This window comes from Saccoglossus kowalevskii, chromosome 7 (genome assembly GCF_978046115.1).
Source record: "Saccoglossus kowalevskii chromosome 7, keSacKowa6.1, whole genome shotgun sequence".
Classification (NCBI taxonomy): Eukaryota; Metazoa; Hemichordata; class Enteropneusta; family Harrimaniidae; genus Saccoglossus; species Saccoglossus kowalevskii.
Window position 1 is genome coordinate 26,676,936 of NC_140647.1, and position 14,852 is coordinate 26,691,787.

General features: G+C 32.7%; 1 protein-coding gene across 1 annotated transcript; it reads left to right on the top strand.

Moving 5' to 3' along the window:
• The first annotated feature begins 23 nt into the window (after nucleotides 1-23).
• Nucleotides 24-14,382, top strand: LOC102803243 (uncharacterized). The gene is made up of 12 exons (XM_085501884.1): nucleotides 24-92; nucleotides 961-1,111; nucleotides 1,310-1,470; nucleotides 2,530-2,681; nucleotides 3,574-3,654; nucleotides 3,941-4,052; nucleotides 4,401-4,478; nucleotides 5,232-5,359; nucleotides 6,162-6,278; nucleotides 7,749-7,859; nucleotides 9,051-9,159; nucleotides 10,104-14,382. Exons 1-11 carry the CDS (start codon nucleotides 24-26, stop codon nucleotides 9,136-9,138), a joined length of 1,248 nt encoding a protein of 415 aa, XP_085358010.1. The 3' UTR covers nucleotides 9,139-9,159; nucleotides 10,104-14,382.
• The last annotated feature ends 470 nt before the right edge of the window (nucleotides 14,383-14,852 follow it).

Genomic DNA, 14,852 nt, shown 5'->3' on the forward strand with positions numbered 1-14,852 from the left:
TTTTTCTCACATCTCCTCAAAATATGTTATTCAACAGTGAAAACAGGCTTGGTGCGCGTAGAGTTGATGCAAGGCAACTCAAATTAATGGATGTATTATTCCGCATCATAAACATACTCCCTGTCACCTGTTGAATATCAGTACCAAAATTATATAACTCAGATAATAAAATAATTTGAACCTCACTGTACAAAAACTAGTATGATTATATAGTTACAGGTACACAAACAAAAATAGCATTTACATACTAACTCACAACATGTACAGTGACACTGGATTCAAACAAGAGCACACTATTGATGGACATGCTAACCACTGAACAATGAATACTCACTGACCATAAAAAGTCAGCTCAAAATACCCTGTAATGAACATGCCAAACGTGACTAGATGGAAATATATAAGCCTGAATCGCGAATGACACAAACAATATATGGTATTTCAACTATACACCTAAAATGCATACATGTAAAGTAGCGACTGATGGCAAATCTGTTGACGTTCAACAATTGCGGCTACAAGATGATGCCCACATAAACTCTGAGTCTTTTTGTTGAACATTTCATGTCTTCCACAGATGAGACTTTATAACACATTTATGATACTTCAAATAAGTTGTTGAAATGTCTGTTTGACGTGTCTGTCTATACCGACTATCCAGCATTTGTCATTTCTGAAGCCAAGTTTCTGTTGGCACCTACTCACTTTCTAGTTCCAGCTTGTATCTTTGGACAGTATTACAAGCTCGTCTGTCGATGTACTAATATTATCGAATCAGAGAATTGTTTACAAAACCGCTTCATGTACGCATATACATACAGAGTGTGGGGTCGATATATTCTCACATCAGTGTTCTCACACTCCCAGTGGCCAAGGAGGTGAGAAAATGTAAATAAATAAATAAATAAATAAATGTATCGTGTTATTGTGTAATTATTTTCATATTAATTGTGATTTCAGAGTCCAAGGGGTGGACATGATGTCTCACTATGGCAACTATTACCTGATGAGCTGTTGTTGACAATATTTTCCTATTTAAGTCACAAAGACCTTGCTGCTTGTACTCAAGTGTGTCTCTTGTTTAATAGAATCTGTCGAGATGAAACTTTATGTAAGTGCAAATTGTAGTTATACTTATTTCTGACTCAAACCCTAAGCCATTGTAGCGATGCTTTCATAAACACTGTACAGGCAAGTCCTATGTGCATGTGAGCTGCATTACAAGGTGTGGTTTTTTATTCCATAGCATAGAATGCATACACCAATCCCTTCACCATTTTGAAAAAAAATTATGTTCCCTTTATTACAGGGAAGCAAATAACTCTTGAAAAGAAATCACTGTGCAATACTTGGCTGGAACAGATAGGCAAGAAGCATCCTGTTAGTTTGTCTTTTTTACAATGTCAAGGTGACAATATAACAAGCTCCGGACTGAGAAGTCTCTTCAGATCCTGCAGTGATAGCTTACAGGTTAGTATTACATTAGTATAGTATAGTATGGTGCTCATTGTACACCATGTGTTTGAATTTCATGTAAACAAACAACGTATTTTACGCATGTTGTATACATCATGTGGGTTCCACATTGAACATCATGTGGCCCAACAGCAATCTCCCTTTGGGGATGGATTGAGGGTGTACCTGAACTTGTTTCTGTGGAAACAAGGACGTTTTCCAATAGCAATATGACATACTGAGGTCATTTTGAATAAAGATTTTTCTTTAGACTTTCAAATAGCCAGTCACAGGGAATAAATAGAGTCGAAAGTGTGTTAACCACATCAATCATTAAATAAACTGTTTCATTCACACATCCCCTCTGAGGGTTTACTGCGAGATTTCACATGTTGAATGAAATGAGTGAACCATACATACGTCTGTCACAAAAATCAAGATTTGATTTTGAACTTGAATTTTATAGCTGACTGTCAAAATGCTGATAATTCAGAGAAGAATATTGCATTATTATCAAATGTGTATACTGTAAAATTACTAATTTTCACTGGGTTTGTATTTCACTGATTTAGCATTTCACGGTTTTATTGTTTAGATAATATGTTCTATGCTCAATTTTACATATTCACTGGGTTTTAATTTAGCACATTTTCCAGTCTGCAAAATGAGCAAAATTAAAACCGAGTGAATAATTAACCTCTTTACAGTAGTACATTGTTAAGCGAGAAAATACATCAAAAATACCTTTGTCTTTGTTGATTCCCACACGATGTTCTGATGCCACTATAACGCTATGACCTTTGTTCATTTTTGCGTTCAATTCCACTCATGACTGCAATAAATTAAAAATGGTCTATATTGTTAAAAGTAGAAAGCCTATAATGCCAGAATTATCAGTCAATGCATACATATAATTTCTCATATGATACTGTGTATGGTACATGTAGGAGGATTAATCACACTAAATTCTATGCCCCTCCAATTGGACAAGGGTTCTGTCATATTTTTACATGTTTACTCTGCCCTAGAACACACACATGCACACATTGTTTTTATTTGTATTCCATTGTACAGGAGTTAAACATCAGTGGATGCAGCCAGGGTGAGTTGACTGGAGATTCCGTACTATTGCACGTTACAAGATGTCCTAATCTGAAATCATTGGATGCAAGCTGGTGCAATGTTACTGACAATGCTGTGATGGCAGTAGTTGACAGTTCACACAGGTAAAATATGCATAAATACAGATTTGGCGAGTTCCATGCAACAATCTTATAGCAATCAATTTTATGTGCCTGCCTTAGGGTTTCTGCTTTTCATCATCACACATTTTTTTTATGGCAATTTCACATTATGGTGAAGTATGCCACATATGGTAGAATTTGGAAATGTTTGTTTGTTTCTGTTTCAGAGAATGTTTTTTTGAATCTAATTCAACCTTAAAGTGTAACTGAATTGGGAAAATTGACTTTTTTGTCAGCATAATTTATTTATAAACAACATTATGAAAAAAAATCAAGTGAATATCAAGTGAATATTATTATTGATTGTTTATTTATTTTATGTACATTTTTCACAATGTTGTTTATAAATAAATTTTGCGCAAAAAAAAGTCAATTGGCCCAATTCAGTTACACTTTAATACATATACATAATACTAGCATTTATTAACTTTCAATTATGAAACATATATCTTGTTGTGGATTTTTTTACATAATACATGTGTGTACTGACAGAGAAGCCAAAACATAGAGTAAAAATTATGTGATGCTCTATCTTTTAATACAAATGAGATTGCATATTTCTGATTCATATGGATAAAAAGAAATAATCATGGACTGCATTATGATGTGAACATTCATGCAGCTGAGGGTCATAATTAAAAAACTTGTTTGGTTTCCCAATTTTTTTTTTTGTTCAGGCTTTTTTTGTTCAGGCCTGTCACATGGAATTACTATCTAGGGAATTTCTGTGTTAAATGTATGTTAGCCAGCAACAACTGTTGGGATGTATGTGCATACATTTATTTGGTGATTGAGGAAAACTATCAGCATACTCACTATCTTGTGATGCATTGAAATGCATATCTTTACTGATTCTTGTCATTGGTTTTTCTAGATTGGAAACTATGTGTTTAAATGGTTGTCAAAGCATTACAGATGAAGCAGTATTTGCTCTCATCAATAAACATTCAGACAGGTAGGTATTAGCACACACTGTCTACTGTAAAATATTTTAGCTAGAATTTATTTTCACTGGTTTTTTATGAGTTGAATGTAAAATATAGGAAAACTAGTATATTCACTGGATTTTATTTTCACTGAATCATTCCTTCAGCGAAAATAGCAAAAATTAATTCCAAGCGAAAATAAATTATTTTACAGTTTAATGTCGTTGGGATGTTTATTTGTAAACTGATTCTTTAACTGTGGTACACACACTCACACACAATGTATAAAATGATTTTATTTTGATTGACATACAGTCTAGAAGTATTGGAATTGTTTGGCTGCTTCAACATAACTGCGAATTGTATTATAATACTGGGGAGCTGCTGTAGGAATCTAGATACACTCAACCTGGCAAACTGCTCCAAGGTAAGTTTGAACACAAACACTGTAAACTGTATATACTGTAGATCACTTTAATTTCATGAGGGATGAATTTTCACTAGTCGGTGAATATTTTGTAGCAGTGACAATTTCTGTGGGATCCTAGACATGAAGGGACCTCCCAAAACTTTTGTCTTCACAATTTCTATAAGATTTTGACATCATGAAAATTGCTAGTAATGAAAATTAAACCATTTACTGTATACTATCCTGGTTCACAGGACTTGTTTCTCAAATATGTTCTTGATACTTCCTGTGCTGTCTTGCATACATGTATAAAAGTCTTTATGGTTATTTTGTATTTAGCGTATTTTTGTGTTGTTTTGTTTTCAGCTGACGGATGCATGTATATCTCAATTAGCATTGTCTCTTAGCAACATTGAACACCTTGATCTCAGGGGATGTAAGCAGGTATGTGATGTGAAATTAATTCATATAATACTGTAAAATGCTTTATTTTTGCTATAATTAATTTTTGCTGAAAAGCATTTTGGGGTGTCTTGTATGAAAATTTATTTTCACTAATTTTTGACAAGCTGAATAAAAAGTATAGATAAAAAAGAATATTCGCTGGATTTTATTTACACTAAATCATCTCTTCAGCAAAAATAATGAATTTTAAAGTAGCTTACTAATGAATATTCTCACTACTATTTATTTGCTCTATGATTAGTATATCCCCAGTAAAGGTACATCTGAGTAAAGATCTGTTTTAGTTTTATCAGTGCACATTGTTGTGTCATAGTAACTGCACTATTGTGATTGGTCAGTTGTGTTATGCCTATATTAGTGATAAATCACATTAGTATTAGAATTTGAATGTGGTACATGAACGTTGCTAATAAATAGGACACAGAAATATCACTATAACCTCAAAAAAACAAACTCTTTGGGGGGAGGCATACCATTAATTTGTTATAGTGTAGTGTTCACTATAATGAAGCACATAACACGATAGATTTGTTGTGAGCAAGAGGCACACTATGTGCTCATTATATCAGGAAATTCATTTTAAAGTTGTTCGTTATAACAAGGTTACAGTGTTTGTACATACAAAAACATGAAAAGTGATATCCTATAACAACATCTGGTGGTATGCCTTACTGAATGATAATGTCACTTTCTACATGTTGATACAGTGTTTTTGTATTGCTCTTTTCTCAGATTAAAGACACTTGTATTAGAAAGATAGTGAGAAACTGCCATAAACTGCGAAGTCTTGTACTTGCTAACTGTCCTCTGATCACTGACAATGCTTTAGTGGAAATTGCAACTTACTTACCAACAATAAGGTAAGGAAGGTTTGCTTTGAATTATAAGTACCGGTAACTTTTTTCTAAAACCACTGATGTGTGAGTATAGGAGTGATTATTTATTATTAATTAATTTAAAATTATAATATCACAGGAAACTTATAATTGCAAACACACAATTTGAAATATAAATTACACCTCGACAATACAACTACCAGTAGTGTTAAGTAGCAACAGCACTGAAAGTGTGTTCTTCAAAATGGACCATATGTTCCAGAAGCAAGTATAGATTCCATGTGACTGCTCAGAGTTGTGTATTTTCAGCTAATATGTGTTTAAACTCTGTATTACCCCAGTACTTGACCCATCATGTGCATCAAATGCTTTTAACAGAAATATTGAATTGTTATCTCTCGCCTGGAAACTTTGTTCTCACAAGCTAGGGTCCCTCTAATTATGTCTCAGAAGGTATCCAATACAGTGTGTTTCTGCTTGTTTTGTCGTCTCAATCACATGTTGAACATTTGTGACATTTATTCACCCTGAGCAATCAGTCATGCTAAACAACTTGCCTCATTCTAATTATTTAATTTATTATTTTAATTAGTTTAATTATCATAATAAATTCTTAAATATCATTGAATACTTGTAACTGTACTATATGGTTGACTGCAGTCATTGACCACTCACACTTGATTGATTGACTGAATTACGATTCACAGTAATAAAACAATTTACAATGCTAAGAATAGAGACTGCACTGACACTCCTGTTCTTATACTTTATGCCATCATTTAATAACCAAAAATGTGAATTTTATTAATTTATGCATTATTTATAGGTCTTTAGATCTAAGCGGATGCAAGAAAATCAGTAATACAGGTGTAAGGTCGATTGCAATGAGTTGCCATGGTTTGATTCACCTTGATGTCAGCTCTACACGTATCAATCATAAAAGGTAACACACTTGTATGGGTTGGTTGCTCAAAATGAATGTGCAAAGATTTTTATGTAAGAACACTCTATTGCATAGGTATCAAATAGTTCAAACTACTAAAACTTATGTATCTTTACAAATAGGTCTGTACCCTTCTACCTTTTAATTTTTTAAAAATATAACTGATCGTTTCTAACACATTTTTTTATTGTTATTACACTGTAGCCTCTTTATAACAAACTCTTTGGAGGACATTTAGTTTGTTATAGTGAAATGTTCACTATAATGAAGCACATAATACATTGGGTTTTTTGTGAGCGGGAGACACGCTGTGTTCATTATATCAGGAAATTCATTATAAAGGTGTTCATTATATTACAGTGTATTTAAAAATTGGAAGACATTTTTCAATTGGATGAATGGATCTTGTTTTGCTTTTTTTTCCCATCTATTCAGTAATAACACGTTCATCTTACAAATTTGGTTTATGACCATTTTTTTCTCATATGACTTTGTACAGCAATAAATTACCTATGCAGACAGAATCAGCAATTTTCAAAGACTTTCATCATCAGCAGACACTTTGCAATGTGTTGTGAAGGTCTTTCTTATTCGGAAAATCAGTTTGGGTCATATTTAAGTGTTATTCAAACACTTCTTTGTTTACATTAGACATAGCAATATTGTTGACAGAAAATAGAATCATGTCACTTGAACATAAATAGATCGCTTGTGCATGAGTTTCAAAAAATGGATTTTGCTGACATTTTGGGCTGTTATATCTCACTAAATGAGAAAAGTAGGAAAAGATGGTGGATCCTTACAGGAAATTGGCCAGTTGATCACATGATTGCAAATTATGGCGCAGTTACTGTTTACATATCATTCACACCTTTACATCACTGCATATAGCTTAGGTCATGGCAGCCAACTAGGAAAAAAACGGTGTTGTTTAACAATATCAGGGGCCCTATTTGTGTGTTTTTTTTAAAAAAAAACGACCAAGAACTTCAAAAATACTGGATGTATATAATGAATACGTCCTTGACCAACACTGACCTTTTCTATGTGTCAGTTGATACTATCGTGTACTGCCTTTACTTCCTTCGTGTATACTGTAAAATACTTTTTGGGTGACATTTTGGGTGTTTTGTATGGAATTTATTTTCACCTGATTTTTGGCGAGTTGAATGTAAAATATAGAAAAAAAGGTATATTCGCTGGATTTTATTAACATTGAAACATTCGTTTAGCAAACAGCGAAAATTAATTCCAAGCGAAAATGAAGTATTTTACAGTACTTTGCAGTATTCTCTTAATAACCTTGTACGATACTTCATTGCTATTCTATTATACAAACATACACATTATGTCACTGACACTCTGACACCCAGAATGCACCGACTTCCACCACCTGTTGATTTACCCAAACATTATTATTATTACCTGGTATTACCCGACTGTATAATATACATATGCTTTTGTTCACAGTGTCTCAACTATTGCTTGTTACTGCAACAAACATTTGGAAACGTTAAAATTAAGTTTTTGTTCTGATATCACTGAAGCTAGTGTCATCAAATTAGCCAAGAACTGTCGAAAGTAAGTTTGTATTGTTTGTTTTGTCATATGTTAAACGATAAAGAAATTGTAAATGTTATGCATCATTATTCGTACTAAATTTTAACCAAATTCTAGTAGGAGTCAATATCCATATGTGTCATTCAAAGACATCTTATATTTGATTTTCTCTAATTGTTTTTTCCACACAATACAAGATATTTCATTAGTGTTTGTCTATTTTCTTAGTTAATAAATAACACTCACAGTAATACCTAATTCTGATTCAACTCATCGATAAGCATGCCAGTCACGTTCATATGTCTTGCTGGGTACATCAGAAACATGATAATGTCTACATCGTGAAATGAAATGAAATTATAGTTTTGTGACCCCCCTAACTTACTAGTTGTGCAGAAAAGATTGCAATGCTTTCTCTGATACAATGGCATCTAGTGAAGGCATGGCAGTTTCATGGAAATCTGCAAATATTAGTAAATTACATGATATATTTACCAATAATAGCACATGGTGGACAATGAGTTATTGGTTTAACTTACTCATATATGTTTGTTTTAATATTTGACACTTATGTCCATGTGTCTATATACAATGTTATTCCAGCACGTGACTACTGTGTTACTTTCACCTTTGAACTACAGGCCTGTTTCGAGTTACAGCGACATCAGTCAGTTTCTGTGCGAGAACGTGGGTTGATTTCTAGTGCAATTTATTCACTAGTTTCTTTTGTTCCTGGCGTTTTTTTTTACATGCAAAAAATCAACCCCCTACACAGACAAAATTGGAACGTTTTAACACCAGATCGCTTAAGTTTCTGAGGTAACTCGAAACTTGCACCTGTACCATTATCGTCATTCCTACACCAGATAAAATGCACTAAAGTTGCACACAGGTGTCTGTATGCTAGTACCTTTATTCATCACACTCATCCTCGGCTATTTGAGTTCTTTTCAGTTAACTTCATTCCACAATGCATCTGAATCACTGTCGTCTCATATACATCTGTGTACTGATATCCCACAATGCATCTGCATCACTGATATCCCATAATGCTTTTGCACTGCTTGCACCACCTAAAAGCCAAATTCCTGCTTTAATACAAACCACTGGAATGCAGCCCCCAACCCGTGTTTACCTAGATAACATAACTAATCCCTAACTTTGTTTTACTTTTTCCTTCCCGTCTATGTGACCATTTCATCCGGCATTTAGGTTACGTGTGGTTCACCTCTATGGTGTACGTGGTTTACGCCGACTCAGCAGCATGAACTCTCAGTACAAGTTTTTAATCTTTGAATGACCTACTTTGGGGAGAAACAAGGTTAATAATTGAAAACATCTTTTTATTTGTTGATGTGAAATTAAATATTCTTACTTTGCTCATAGTTTGTGCATAAGGTGAAGGTTAGTCAAACATGCAAACTGATTTGAATAAATCTGACTCATACCGGTTTGATCCAGTCACTGTTGGATTATATCCTCTGATTCAAACCAGTTATCATACAAAGTCAACATAAGCTTATAATTCTACATCAGAATATCCTGTTTGATTTGTTGTGGTGTAATGCATGTTACCTTCTTTGAATCTATCTGTCTTGCTGTGTATTTCTGCCAAAAGGAGTAATCATGAGAACTGGTAAAAGGTGGCAGGTGGAATGATCTTTATTCACTCGACTGTTCATGTGGAATGAATGAATGAAGGAACTACTTTATGATTCACTAGAATCAAAATATTTATCGTTTATCTTTCATAAGGCATTATGTAGAACAAACTCTCATGAACAGCTTTCTCACAAAAAATAATATAGATTCTGTATTAAATTTTTAAGGACGTTGAATACATGAAAAAAAAAATCATATATGTTTGTATTCATTTGTTGCATTCCATTTGTATATGTGAAATCCTAACTGAAAATCACTGAGAAAACAGTACGAGTTTAAGACTTACAGTCGTTTATATATTGGTAGTGTTTGAATCAAAAGGTCTAGTCATTGTCAAAACAAGATTTGTTACAGCAATATCTCATCTATTGTTGTGAAAATATGAATTAGTAGATTTTGTATAATTTTAGCATACACAATATCTAGTGTGTGTTCTAAAGTAAAGTTTTGTCAAATATCCACCTGCTACCTTATCTTATTGTGATGGATTTACTGATTGTTCCTAGGTGTTGTGATTTGTTGACTAACTAGTGAAACTTTGATTGTTTTAGACTTCATATTGGCTAATATCAGATTCTAACGAATTGTATTCTTTTGTCTTAGGTTATGTACCCTGCATCTTTTTGAGTGTAAAAGTATTCACAGTATAGGTCATGTGAGATCACTTAATCCGTACCTTCAAGTTAAACCGTCGAGTTTAATCTACGATTCCGGGGTATTCTAGATTCAGCTGCTAACTAATTGAAAGCTTAGCTGACAGACTTCATTTATATATATTTTTTTATGAAGGACTTCAATAATTCATGTTGGCAATATCTTCTGATGTTGAAGATGTTGGTCATCAAACACATTACAGAATGCTGATTAACACCCCATGTAAAACAGAGATATTTATATATATATGAAGTACCCAATATTTGAAACAAATGATTTGTCTAGTTTTTACCTTGCTTGTACCATCAAAGATGGAAGGGAAAGGTATATTAAGGGAAAAATTTTGTCCGGCGTTGTCGTCGTCGTTGTTGTTGTTGTCGTCGTCGTCATTAATAATTGTTATTGTGCATAATAACTTTACTAATTCTATTCCAAACTTTATCAAACTTGGTCACCTTATTCATCAGTATAAAGTCTTCCCTGAGTTTGAACAACAGATGTCCTGTATGAAAATATCATGCAAAAATTGAGAAAATCTGATAAAATATTTTGACTGTTTCTACTTGACTGATCACTGGTGATACACATCAAAGGTCACTGATCTCAGTGGAAATATGCATTGTTGTATGTGTTCAATGAAGCAAATGATGTATCTTGTAATAATATCCTTGGTAATGTATTTCAGAATCCCATACTGGGTTTCAAAACCAACTCATGGAGAGATTGCACAGTCTGATACACATTTGCAAACCTACCAATAAAATCTTTACAGAAAACAAGATGTCAGAAAATCAATATAAGCACTCCTATGAACTGGGTGCCTAACTTTGATCAAGATCTAAAGCTAATAGAAAATCTGTTTAGTTCAAAGTTATCAAATCAAAAACAATACATAAAAATACATTAAAAGCAAAACATTTCATCCACATTTTAAAAAGAAAATTATTCTAAAATATATGTATTCTGTATTTGACAAACAGTTCATTCGACAAATGAAAACTCACAGGAATATGTTTCAGCTATTAGAACAGAATGATAGAGTTTTTATAATACTAGTTTAAAAACGCACTTCAAAGATTGCAGTGTTTGAAGATGTAGATTCTCAGGAGGCACCAGTACTGTTGACTTCTCCTTCCACTGGACACCAACTAACTATTTACTGTAGAATACTTTATTTTCGCTTGGAATTTATTTTCGCTATTTTCACTGAAGGGATGATTCCGTGAAAATAAAATCCAGCGAATATACTTTTTTTCCTATATTTCACATTCAACTCATCAAAAATCAGTGAAAATAAATTGCATAAAGAATGCCTAAAAAGCCTTTTCAGCGAAAATTAATTCCAGTGAAAATAAAGTATTCCACAGTAAGTTGATTTGCATACAAAGCAGAGCTTGCAACATGATAGCTATTCATAAAGGGTGTTTTTTTTACTTTTCATATAATACAGTAGTCACACAATGAGGCAGTTCATATTTGTCTCGGTGAATCATTAATTTTTGACAGACACCTGTACAAAATACTTGGACTAAAGCCAGCTAAAATTTTCTGTTATCTTGCATGTTTTATGAATCTATTCACATCTAAATGCAGCACTTTTTTTTTCAATGAGACATTTGTTTTTATACTAAAATATCTGAATTACTTTGAAGAAAGCTGGAAATTATGTCCCTTAAAATAATTAAACAAATAAGGCACCAATGTTTTTGTAAGATATTTACATCTTTTAAGGACATTCGGTAGGCTGATTCCCCACTGTTGGTTCAACCCCAAAACTTGTTTGTATTCAAAATTAATTATGACAATGCATATTTATATTGAAACAAACTATGATAAAGGGAATTATATTATATAACAAAGGGCAAGGTCACCAGAGTTCAACTATGTTTAAATCAAGTAGTGCATTATGTTGAATTGGCAATACGACTTGCCCTATTCTGCATATTCTTATGTCATTATCTGCTGGAGCTTTATTTATACAATAGATATCGGTAACTTTTGACTATCTATGGAAGCTTTCAGCAATTGGTAAATAAAACAGTTTGAAAAACAACAATGTCAACCCTTGCAAAAAGTTGTTTTCAAAATAAAGTGGATTACATCAGTGGTGCGAATGTGACCTCGGGCCTTGATACCAATTTGAATTGTGTCTTGTAACCCAATCAAATTACTCAAGTCCAGTATATAACATGTTAAACTTGCTGTGTGTTTGTTACTCCGATAAATAACAGAGCTATGATTGTCAAATAATTTTAGAAAAATAAGATGTAATAAAAAAGAAGTTTCTTTTTTTTTCTTCACAATTCATTGAAATCACCTAATAGGACTATAGAGGGCGTAGTCCATTTATTGGATTTTTATTTTAGCTTCAGTGCAATATGTAAATGCTAGCAGTGCTTCAGTTTAACTTACTTATGAACAGGAAACTCTTTATATAACAAGGTATTTTTTTGTATTAAGAGTGATTGCTATTGTAATAAAGATTATCTATTTGCTTATAGACATAAGATACAGGGTGGTAGAAGGGTAATATCAGCCAGTTGCAATATATGTTATTTATTTCATGGGATTAACCAATTTCTTTTCATTTCCTTCTGGATTTTGATAGTAATGTACTAAATGTTCACAGTTATTTTAATTTAACCAATGTCCATATGTCTGGTTTTGGTTCATAATTTAGTTATAATAGATTGTTTTCAAACTTCTATATAAGTGCAAACATAGTACTAGTTGTGCTATTTGGTGTAATACTTTTTCCAGGCCATACTGTAAAACACATCTTTTTAGTTAGCATTACATTTTAGCTAATTTAGTTAACCTGTAATTTCGCTAATTCAAGATGTTGCTAATTTAGAATATAGTATATTCTCACAATGAGATTGTCGGCATTTTAGCTAAATTAAGATTTTGTTAATTCATGCATTGAACCAAATTCGCGAAAATGGCATGTAGATATTTCTATGTGTTTTACAGTACATTTTGGGACCAAATTGTTTGAACAATTTATTTTGGTATAAATTACATAATTGAATTGAATTGTAAAAGCATTAATGTTCACATGTATTTAATTTCACTGTTTACTCACAGGGTTTCAAATTCAAATGTTCGTAAAGGAAACAAATGAGTTCTATTGTAATTTTACTTGTTCATGCAGATTTAATTCAGCGGACTTCACTTATCAGCAAAAATTGCTAAATTAAAATCAAGTGAATAATTAATGCATTCACAATAAACAATGTTTATTTTAATATCACCACATGTACAATATTTGCAATTAATCTGTCCGCAATTCTTTCCCCACCAGATTTTTTTAATTTTTTTTTCATTAATTGTAATTATACTGGACTTGGTATGAATGCTCATTTACAATAATATATTGTCATTTTGTACATTTTATAAATAATATAGTTAAAAACATTTAAATTTGCTTAACAATTTTGCCAGACCAATATAGGCTTTTTTTCAATTATAAGCGCTTGTACAGATTGTCATAGCTTCAAATCAGAGTAAGGATTACACATGTAAACTAATATATAATTACTGGTAATAATAAATATACATTTTATCACTTAAAATTTATTTCGCTAATGAAATGAATAAAAAAGCTAGTTGTACAATACAAGTGTGGTGCATTCATAATAAGTAATTACTGCCTGGAACGAATGTGAGTCGTGTAAAGAGTGAGGTCTGGATCTTATCTCAGACGACTAATAATTAATTATTGGTTGTCTGAGATCTGATAAAGAATGGATGGATGCAGGCAACTATTGCCCATAAACCTTTTGTCAATCTTGTGATGTTTTCCATGCTGATAACACAGACTGTCTGTGTAATCAGACGGAACTGAACTATTCTTTTGTGGAAAGAAAATGATTAGTTTGTATAGGATTCAGTGATTGAGAATAAATGTTGACAATCAGCGTACATTTGATGGAGTTTTGTATTCCAACTTTGAACACCTTCGTTATGAAGACAGGAACAGCAAGAAAGTACATTTCAGATGGGCTTATATACATCATTACCTCGCTGTTATTCAGGAAAGGGTACTCGAAATGCCCCCACTCAATGCTCATTGGTTCAAAAATTGTAACTATGTTATAGTGAGATGTGTTCTCTCCCTGTGTTAATAAATGTTAACTCTAATGGCTGAAAATACCAACACTGTTAGTTTACCATGCAAATACATATAAATCAATGAAATTTCAATAAAAATAACGAATATGCGAAATGTTGTATTCCACAATGACTTAGAAGAAATGTGTATGCTAATTTTTAAAATATATTCATTTTTATACTGCATTTGGTCATGTGACCCTTTCTGACACTATGTTTATTCCTGTAAATCTCCATATGTCTTACGTTTACTGTTATCGTCACATGCAGTGTTATACTTCACTGAACATAACTTGTAAACTGCTTTTGTGAATCAGACCTTGCACCTTGTCTAGGATTGTACAGGTTTATAGTACAGGAATGTCTCAAGTTGACAAAAAGATAGAGTTCTTCCTCAACTATTGAAAAAGTGGGCCTATGTTGGGGTTCGAATTCACGACATCAATCATAGCAGGTAGAACCTCTAACGACTGACCTGTTTCAATAAAGGATCTCGCGTGCAAATATATGTATTAGAACGGTCATTTCAATGTCATGTTGCGTGTAATGCATTTGTAATGTGCAAATGACAGCGTACACTCGACA

What these genes read in the sequence shown, in the direction of transcription:
- LOC102803243 (XM_085501884.1), top strand. Translation starts at nt 24, where the DNA reads ATGTTATTCAACAGTGAAAACAGGCTTGGTGCGCGTAGAGTTGATGCA. An exon ending in GTAGTTGACAGTTCACACAG is followed by an intron (nt 2,682 to 3,573) that starts GTAAAATATGCA and finishes TGGTTTTTCTAG; the next exon opens with ATTGGAAACTATGTGTTTAA. An exon ending in ACACGTATCAATCATAAAAG is followed by an intron (nt 6,279 to 7,748) that starts GTAACACACTTG and finishes TTTTGTTCACAG; the next exon opens with TGTCTCAACTATTGCTTGTT.